The sequence below is a fragment of the Chroicocephalus ridibundus genome, chromosome 8, assembly GCF_963924245.1.
Source record: "Chroicocephalus ridibundus chromosome 8, bChrRid1.1, whole genome shotgun sequence".
Classification (NCBI taxonomy): Eukaryota; Metazoa; Chordata; class Aves; order Charadriiformes; family Laridae; genus Chroicocephalus; species Chroicocephalus ridibundus.
In genome coordinates, this window is record NC_086291.1 from 21,928,354 (window position 1) to 21,938,667 (window position 10,314).

The following is a 10,314-nucleotide window of genomic DNA, read 5'->3' on the forward strand; positions in this document are numbered from 1 at the left end:
AGCCTTTATCTGAATAAAGAATTTTATCTGGCAAAAAGTTGAAGATAAAAAACATTAAAAATATCAAATTTTATTATATATTAGTCACTGATAACAATCTACCCAATATTATTTTACTTACATCTCTTTTACAGGTAAAATACTTTCTTTCTAAATAGAGGTTTTAATCAGCATTTATACACAATAAGAAATCAGGATGCCTCTGAAGCTAAAGCCAGTTAAGAGAGACAGTCATTTACAACAGAGGTGGGAACCAGATATGAGAACAGAAGGCAAGTATGGTATTAATCTACATTTAATTATATTTTGTTTTAATCAAGTACTTAGATGATAGCTTAAATTATTCTTCCCCCTCATCCCATGGAAACTTGCTATCCTTATGCTTCTCAAACTAAGAAGTAGCAAACCCCCAGAATATACTACATGAATATTTAAATACTCTACTTCAAAAATACTATCATAACGCTACCTGGAAGCGGTAGCATAGGTTTCTTGTGTCTGTATTCTCCTTATAATAGACTCCTAGAACCACTCCTTCCTCTCAGTTCTTACAGCATAAAGTCTGACGTATTTGCTGTATTGTATCATAGGAATGGTCATGCACCTAGAAAGGCCAGCCCATAAAGTGCTCGTTGGTCTATTCTGTCATGCAAGCAGTTACTGCACATTCTTCCAGGGAATTTAATGGTGAAAGAAATGTAGTCCACAACTCTTTAAGATAGCAACTCAAGTTGTTTCTGACTGCAGTTCCAAGGGAGGCCACGTGAAGGTGCCATGAGTCAGGCTCAAGCCTTGGGCACCTCTTCTGAATGCTGAAGTCACTTTTTAGTAAGCAGTTGGATACCACGAACACTAGTACAGCAGAAGAATGATAAACAGCTTTCATATCTTAAACTACCGGCTGGAGCCTGTTTATGGTCAATGAAGGAATACTGTAGCCTGGCGGACTTGGAAATTAATTGATAACCTTCATATTAACATCACAGTTAGATTTTATAGCCAAGATATCAAGTTATCTTTCAAAGATAAATTGCACTACTTATACTTTACCCAGAAGCCTGATACTTTTCCCCTCACAGATGAATACACCAGAGCAGTAGTTTTATACAGCCATTCATTTACAATTTTGTGACACAAAACCAAAGGATATTCAGAGATTCCTATCTGAAAAGCTATTTCAGGATTCTTTTCTTCATGACAGACCAGTTTAAGTTCAATGTCATTGCTACACATGAGGAACATGAGGGTGTGCATCCATTCTTACCAGGCTGTTGGCATTTCCAGTAGTTTGAATAGGGTCCAAAGCCTAATTACTATATTGGGGGGAAAAAATAGGACAGATCCACCAAGTCAGTTCAAACAATGCAATAATGCACGGAGGGATAACATTACTTGTGTGGCAGCTTACTCAACTATTGGTTTTGTATTGAAAACTTGAAAACAGAGGCGTAGTTTAACAATTGCAATCATTTTCTGGAGTATGTACACCAGAATTGGAGTACAACTATTCTTTAGGTAGGAAGCTTGCCTTCTTGGAGATGAGCAACCATATAAACTCATTTTTCCGCCAAAAGAGGAGCAACACAAACTCGCAATTACTCAAACCACAAGAACTTACTGTGTCAAGCTCTGGAGTCCTCAAGACAAGAAGGACATGGACCTGTTGGAACAGGTCCAACGGAGGGCCACAAAGATGATCCGAGGGCTGGAGCACCTATGCTATGAAGACAGGCTGAGAGAGTTGGGGTTATCCAGCCTGGGGAAGAGAAGGCTCCGAGGAGACCTTATAGCAGTTTATACAGGTTGCCCAGGGAAGTTGTCAATGCCCCATCCCTGGAAGTGTTCAAGGCCAGGCTGGATGAGGCTTTGAGGAACCTGGTCTAGTGGGAGATATGCCTGCCCAGGGCAGGAGGATTGGAACTAGATGATCTTTAAGGTCCCTTCCAACCCGATTCATTCTGTGATTCTGTGTGTAACTTCAGGAACTAGCAGAAATACAGCTTCTGAACTGCAAAACTATGCTAATTTTACAGCATTTTACACAGATCCAGATTACTATTTAAATTAAGCAATGTGACTGAATTAGAATAAGAAAAACATTCTCCACTTGCTTTTCTCTTCCCCTTTCCTAGGCTGGATTACCAGAACATCCAGGTCACTGCACTGTCAGGCCCTTGCTGCATGTGCTCTGAATCTAGCCATTAAGCAGTACAAAACCAGCTACTGCAGAAGCAGCCAACTGGCTACTACAGAAAAACACTTCAAATCATAAGGGGAACACATCAACAAAGTTTCTGGACAAAAGCCAAGAGGATCAATCTACTCATTTATTACAACCTGACTGCTGGTCAGGAAATCTTGCCTATTCAGTCTTCTTTCTCCAACCCCTGTTTATCCTAAAGTGTGCTCCTCCTTCCTACTTCTCAAGCACATGAACAGAGGTGGGATGCTCAATGGCACTGTCTCGCTGCTCTAGCCCCACCAATTCCAGTAACATGTGAATTGCTAGGAGCTTTCTTATCTGGGATGAGACAAAATCCCTAACACTTAATACTACTTAGGGATTGCACACTTCTGACTAGACAAAGGGTGATAAAGCAAATATAACCCTAGAAATTACATATCACCCCACTGCTTACATCTGAAGGTAAGAATAATGCAGAGGCTCTGGATTATGCAAAACACCAGGTACTCACTCCATTTCCCCTTCAAGGTTCCAAAGCCTCCTCAAGATCCCGATTCTTCAGAATCCAAAAGGAACTCATAGGAACAAATTAGAGATGATTAAATAGCTATTCCAGATATATGCATTTTTGATACAATGCTCCTTGATGTCAAGAACAAAGTATCAGTGGAGAGGTTCTCCCCTAAAAAGTTTCCCTATAGAAGAATCTTCAGGTCATGTTAAAAACCTACTCTCAACAGAAAAAAAAAAAAAAAGAGTCATTTTAACAGAGTCTAAGTTCCTCATAAGGGCTTTCCCATAACAAGCTATGCTCCTGTCCAATATAAAATTGGAGCCTAGAAAACAGATCTGTCTTATCCTGTTACCCTTTCACAGCAAACAAACAAAAAAACCACTCAATACTTTTGGCAATTGCTTTTATCTTTTCCATACAAAGAAATGAAGGCAGATATGGTAAAGCAATGTGTGGGTATAAAATTTATGAAACTGTTGGACTGGAGAGACCACCACAGGTATAAAGGGATAGCACTCTACAAGTTTCAAATATAAAATTATATCAGCAGTTGATGTCTGAAGGAAAAGCTGACACTCCCGCTCCTAGATCTTCTGATTTTCTTGTTTGCAGTGAATTTAAACTCATTAAGATGGAAAACAAAATAAAGCTGTAGTACTACTCTTTAATACTCATGCATAAGAATTAGACATACAAAAGCTAGTATTAGTAAATGAAGTTTTTCTGCTCTGTATTTACATTCACATTGATAGAAGTCAGTCAATTTCCTAATTTTTTTTTTATGGACTTCAGCTTACTAAGTTATCTTGGTCATCTGACAGTCAAATTCAAGTCTTCAAAAGCTACTGATGTGAACAAGGAACTCCCTGTTCTGTGTGAAGTGACATCTCTGTTTGTTGTAACAAGGCTAAGTTTAAGTTTTCTTTTTCCTTTCAAATAATATAAGCTGCAGAATGATGGAGAAGTTCAGGTTTCCTATGCAAGTTCTGCTACTGGGTAGTCACAGAAAAGAAGCATTTGGCCAAGCTAAAAACAAACAAGTTAACCCTTACTCTTCTCACAGGAAAGAAAAACTGCTTCTCTGCATACACACATGCAGTGAAGGAAACTAGTCCTACAAATCAAAGTCCAAACAGTACCCATTTAATATTGTTGTAGCTAAGTATTTGAGAGTCTTATTCTACTCACTGCTGCTTGAACTCAAAGTAGCAGCTAACGTTAAGACTGCTGTGAAATGAGCAAGTAACGTACCATGGCTGAAAGCAAGTTTTAGTGTAAAACATAGGATGTACGGAGAATATCATATTAACTACTTCTACAGCTGTTCACAAGATGTCAGAGACTAGATCTGCAAATGCTGTTTATATAAGAGAGCCAAAGTCAGAACAAATGACTGAAAAAAAACATTATGCTTTATGAAAGCTGACATAATTTATCAGTAAGAGACGACTGTTTCTCATTATCTAAATTTTTTTTTTTTTTGAGAAAACTACTCAACAATGGAAAGGACATTAAAAGTTGCTTTGATAAAAATACATGAAAGCCAAGTTAACCAGTCAAGTGTAGTATTCTCAACCCAGATCTGTTTACTGAAAGGTGAAACATGAAGGACGCTATTCTTAGAGAATAAAAAGCTTCTTACTAGTGCCTAACTCATTAATTGAGGCCTTGCCAAGGCAAGGCTTGTCTATTTGCCAAATGACAGTCTTCATCAAGCTGGATTATTTCTCATTAACTCCATTTTCCTGAAGTAATAGTAACCTGCGCTACATTACCCTGAAAGACTGTTTTCCTTTATAAGCAGCAGTGCAGAATCTCTCAGGAGGGACTTCAGAGAGTTTCAGAAGGACTGACAACATCTTACAGAAACAGAACAATCCAAAAAGAGAATTCAGAATTAGATAAATTCATTCAGGTTTCTTGTTCCCTCAACTGAGGAATTTACATGCCATTTCCCCAGTATAATAGGCTCAGGTTAAATTGCAGCGCACTTAACTAAAATAATGACAGTGCTAGTAGCGAGTTCCTAGTCAACTAGCATTTGAGATGTTCTTAAAAGCATTTAAGCCTATCTTTATTATTTTTAAAAGAGTGAATGTTTAAATAAGTGAAGACAGTGTTATGCATTCATTAGAAGAGTTGACAACTTCAAGTGAAAACTGAAGAGTACTCAAGATTACATAACCACACCTAATGTGCAATTTAGTGATAAATCACATGACAAACTGCAAGAATAAGTCAGTGTTTATCAGACCTAAACTTCCAAAACCATTAGATCTATCACTACAGTTGTTTTGTTTAATAAATGGGTATACTATTAATGCATATTATTACTTCCTTATGTCTCTTCAAGTATGGGGAAAAAAAGGGAAGCAAGGCAGTGAGATTAAGTACTATGTGATCCAATAATATGCTTTCTGTAATCAGACAACCCCAAACCTATGTATTCATGAGGCTTTCAGATTATGTATTGCTTCAGTGAAAGCAAACTGACACCTCAGTAAAGTCAGCTAAATATACTTCTGCAACACTTCATACTTAAGAGTTATCACTGAAGTTCACAGAGTAACAGCCCAAAGAAAAGCATTCTACTTCCATGCACAATGAAGTATCTTTGTCTTCTCACTAGAACGACGCATGTAAGCCAAATTAAGTCCATCAACAGTTGCATTAACAAGATTACTTGTGTACCTCATAGGTGCCAAGGATTTGTGCTTGGGTGGACACCATCTTCTATCCCCCTCCTCATAACAATCTGAGCAAGTCATTCGATTAAAAAGCAGAAGTGGCCAGGAAATTCTGATCAGCAAGAACAGCACAGGCAAGCCATTCGAATGAAGGCTCTGGAAACCACTGTTCTGAGCTATAGCACTTGCAAACTAACTTCCAAATGTTTATTTTGCTATCATGTAATAATTATTTCTAGTCACCTTCTCAGTAAGAATGCTGCATTTTGGGGAAAATGAGCAGAAGATCTGACCTGGTTTATTAAAATCATGCTCCACTATTACTTATAGACAACCCCTGATGTCAGGCCCCTCACTTTGCTATACAGCTTGTGAAACAGAAAAAACTGATGTCAAGCTTGCTGATGAGCATAAAGAAAAGGAAAGCTAGTGAGATCAGTATTTCCCCAAGAACCAAGAGACTTGCATTCTATTCCTCATTTTAGCTCTAGCTTTTCCATTTCAGAAAGACATTGAAATAAAATATAAAATGGTAACCCTACTGACATCTGCTTTTAGTGCCGTGAGACAATATAAACTTCCTTGGAGATAAGAGGGAAGAGAGAGGAAAAAAAAAAAACAAAAAAAATCAGGCATGGTTTTACTACCAAATATTGCATGTAGTGATGAGTGCTGCAATACAAGTAACAGGGGAAAGTTTAGCACTGTTACGTAAAAGAGTTAGGTTATTACACAAAATTCATTGATACTACCTGATAACTGTCACTTAATTTCTACCTCATATGATGTTTTAGTAATTTAATTTGAAAGTACAAACGGGAGGGTACTATCACAACATCAAATATAGGATGATATCTTTAAAAAGGCCAAATAGATTAGGAACTATCAAGTCCAAAAATAAACCATGAGTTACATGTCCAAAGTCTTTAGATGTGCCCTAGAAGATAAAGGAAACTTCTCTTCCTTTCATTATCTTGTAATTATATCTGGTATCAAGTCACACCCTGGTATGTGGTTAACAGGTAATTGGGTTAAGGAGTATACTTACTGAATTTCCTTTATACATGTTAAAGAAAATTACTCCCCCCACCCCCCCCACTTTCTCAGTACTTTTTAAAATATGATACTGTCCTTGCACAAAATACCCCAGTTACAGCACTTGGTTAGTACAGTCATCTGTAATTGACAGAGTACAGAACTGCTCCCCCTTCCCACTCCCAAGATCAAATTCCACCCTTCCTAGAAGCATATTAAGAATTAGAAACAAAACACCTCAGGACAAGCATAATACAGAAGTCTTAGAAAAGATAAAAGATCAAATTTTTCTTTCATTAAACTTATTCATATAACACAAATTGCTCAGGATCTTCTCCGGTTGAATTCTGCTTTTACTATTAGGTCAACCTTGCCTTAGGGTACTTCTGAGGTCCCTTCCAACCTAAATTAGTTAATGATCATTACAGAACCTACTCCCAACACAAGCAGTTAATTAGAAGAGTCAGCTTTAGGAACGAATCATTAGTAACTCCAGTAGAGGATACATAGCTTAAGATAATGAAGACTTGAAAACATACGTAGAAAAGAAACCCTAAAACTGTAAGCTGTGCACAGAAAGAAGCTAGAAACCAAGGAAAATTGGTTTACACCTTCACAGAAGCAGTAGTGAAGTCACTGGAGAAGGGAATGAAGCATGGTTGATACTGACAAGTTCTTCAACTCACATGGAAAGAAAGTTATATTTAACATAGAACCACGTTTTTTGTTTTGTTTATGCTGCAGCAAACTCTTGTCAAATGGCTAGATATATCACCACACAGGAAACAGTTGATCTGGGAACGCAGGGTAGAGCAACTATTTTTTAACCACAGCATAGAATGATTACTTTATTTGTTTAGTGTATTTTACGTCCTTTAATGTATTCACAACTATAATCAATTTTACTGTTGACCTTTTATGTACTGTCAGTGTCTTCCAAACACGTGAAGCTTTTACTTCACAGAAAACAGTTTTTCTGCTGTTCTAAAGCTACAAAAGCCAACAGGAAGTACTATCTCAAAACATTCTGCAGACTTATAAAAAAAGGTGCAGATGTTCTTCAAAAGCACGTTTAAGCTTTGCATTCTTATGATTCTGTATGAGGTGATGGCTTCATACTCTCTATACAGAAAAATAAAACAAACTATTGTTTCATCTATTCATACCAAACAACAGTCTTCTATTTAAGACACCATTTAATAAGATGTAATTAGTCTTGATCTTCTCCACCTTATAAACAAATCTTACAAAGCTCAGATATCCTTCCCCTAGCTCAACCACAATTTAAGACATATAACTGGTTTGTAGTTGTTTTTGTGTTTTTTAAAATAGCAATCTTGTCAAACTAGTTTCAGCTAGTGTATAAGTATATCCAGGCTAACTTTATACTCATGCGTTGTGCAAGTAGCTAAATGGGGCAAAAATATCCTATATAGTATTAAAGCGTGTTGGGAAGAGTCTCGGGTGATCACTTTTGAGTATGCAAAACACAGTAGATCGCGACACTTACTTTTCATAGACCAGCTCCTCATCAGTACAGAAGTAGTGGGTATTTACGGTACTCTTCGGTTTATTTCGCAAAGTTGCGAAGTACAGCCGATCTGAAAGACAGATTAGGACAACAGCGTCGGACGGATAAAGCAGACCGGCGCTTCCCCACGGCGACGCCTGTCGCCCCACTGCCTCGTCCTGCCCCGCCGCGGCCCGGCGGCGGAAGAGGCACACGGCAAAGCCTGAGCCTTTTTCTGCTGCGTGGGAGCCAGCGGCGGCGCCGGTACCCGCTCCGCCTGCGGGCCCTACCCACGGGGACCCCCCAGACACCCCTCGGCAGGGACTCGAGCGAGGCGGGGGGAGATTTCTGACCCAGAACGCAGCAGCACATAGCAACAGGTGCTGGCCCCGCTGATTACCGGAAAGAGAGAGGAGGAAGGAACGGCTTAGGCGTGCCCCGCGGCAGCCGAGGGGCAGGCGGCCCGCGAAAACCGCAAGGCGATGGGGGCCGCAAGCCGAGCCGGGCACGCAGCAAAGCCCACGGAGCCGGGGGAGGGAGGTGAGGAGGCCGGGAAAGAAGCGAGCGGGCTTCCTTTTCTGAGGGAGGCTCCGGCCAGCGGGACCCCCCGCGGCCAGGGGATGGGGAGGGTTCCCCGGCCCGTTCTCACCTTTCACGAACTCCGAGGCTCCCCCCAGCACTTCGGAGGCGGCTGCCGCCGGCTCCATCTTAAACAGGGCGCGGAGGAGCGAGGCGCGGGGCGGCTCCGAACTCATGGTGCTCCCGAGCAACCCCGGCGGGGCCGGGGCGTGCTCGCTGGGAAGCGATCCGTTGCCCGGAGGGGCCGCCCCCCAGGGGCCAGGCTGCGGGGAGCGCCGCTGCCGCAGCCCGCATAGGAATGGCAGCGGAGACGAGAACTAGCTCCGGGACACGGCGAGCCGCCGAGCGGGCGAACGCCCGCAGGGACTTTCAGCTCCACCCCGCCCCCAGCCAGGAGACGCCCCCGGATAAAGAAGCAGCAGACGGTTACCAAGCGACCGGCGGCGCTGTGGCAACTGCCTCACCGAGCCTTTGTTTCGCCCGGCCCGGGGCCGAGGCGTGCGACTGACCGCCCCCGGTCCGGCAGCCCCGCCCCCCGCCTCACAGCGCCTCACCACCGGGCGGGCAGCTCGCCAGCGCCCCTGCTCCGCCCCGCCCTCCGCCTCGGCCGCGCTCGCACGCCCACCTGCTGGCGGAGCGCGGCCCTCTCCGGGCCCGGGCAGTGCCTCCTCTACCCCCGCCCGAGGCAAAACGCCCCACGGAGGCAGAGCGGGGTCCTGAGGTACAGCTGGCCGGGAGGCAGAGCCGAGCCGCAGCCGGTACCTCAACAGTGCAGGTGCAGGTCGGCGCGGAGGTGGGCGGGACGCCGCCTCAGGGGAAGCGCCGCGCCGGCGGAGTTCTCTCTCCCCTACGCGGGACACTTCCTCGCGGGGGTCCCGGCCCGTACGGGTTTGGCACCACCGTTTCGCCTGATAGACAAGCTGACCCACCAATCAAAAGCCGCTTCCAAGGTCTCCAGCCAATGAGCGAGTGGTGCCTGGTGAAGAGCGAGTTGTCGCCGGGCGCACCTCTCGAGCGCGGCTGTCCTCGGCTCAGCCCCAGCCGCAGGCAGCCGCCTCATTTCCCGCCCGGCGGGGTTCCTGTCACCCGCTGGGCCTTCCTTCTCTCCCTCCCTGAGGCAAGGAGGAGTTCCATCTGCCGGGCAGCGTCGTCTGCTGTGGAGAACTGAGGGGAAGATCTCGGGGAAGCCGGAACGACGCGGGCCCCTATCGTATGGAGCCCTCTTCACGCACCGGTTCGAGCTGCGGGCTCTCGCTTTTCCCGAGAAGTCATCCGGCGATGAGGAGGTTCACCTATGCTTCTAAGACTGTCCTAAAACTACACCAAATCACTTGTAGCTTGATGTTTTAAAAAAGTGAAAGGTTGACCTTCTGGCGTTTCATTTGCAAAAGCTGAATTAGCCTGTAGCCTGCAATTAACTTACTGCCAAAGAAATGAAAACATTAAAAGCATTCGAAATGCCTTTCTTATGTGACCCTCCCCTTCAGAAAGAATTGCTAAAAGCGGACGGTCCATCTCGTTTTTACAACTAAACAAGCAAAAGGTTGCAAAGGAGAGGTACCTTGAGGAGAAAAAAAAAAAAGGATGCTATTCTTCCCCAAAACAAAAAACGTCACACCCTTGAAACCCCTTAATAAGACATTGTAATACAATGCAATATGCAGCCCCGAGGTCCACATTATTATCACCATGTTTTCCTAACACTATAAATAACCTACTGTAACTATCAGTTCACATAATTAATTCTAGTGAGCCTGCAGATGAGGTTAAACATGAGTGTAAAACACTTTCGACTCTTCAATTT

The 10,314-nt window shown here is 43.1% G+C and overlaps 1 protein-coding gene across 5 annotated transcripts in view; it reads right to left on the reverse strand.

The window, feature by feature from the left end:
- CDC14A (cell division cycle 14A) overlaps window positions 1-9,434 on the reverse strand; it is a 63,804-nt gene extending 54,370 nt beyond the window's left edge. For 2 of the 5 annotated variants that reach the window (XM_063344427.1, XM_063344425.1), the window contains exons 1-2: window positions 8,581-9,072; window positions 7,932-8,022 (exon numbers count right to left, since the gene is read on the reverse strand). In XM_063344427.1, the coding sequence (XP_063200497.1) occupies window positions 7,932-8,022; window positions 8,581-8,686 (197 nt within the window). In that variant the 5' untranslated portion in view covers window positions 8,687-9,072. Of the gene's footprint in view, window positions 1-7,931; window positions 8,023-8,284; window positions 8,323-8,580; window positions 9,078-9,135 lie in introns of those variants that run through there. The other 3 variants (XM_063344430.1, XM_063344429.1, XM_063344428.1) reach the window with 3 other exon arrangements.
- Window positions 9,435-10,314: the final 880 nt, after the last annotated feature.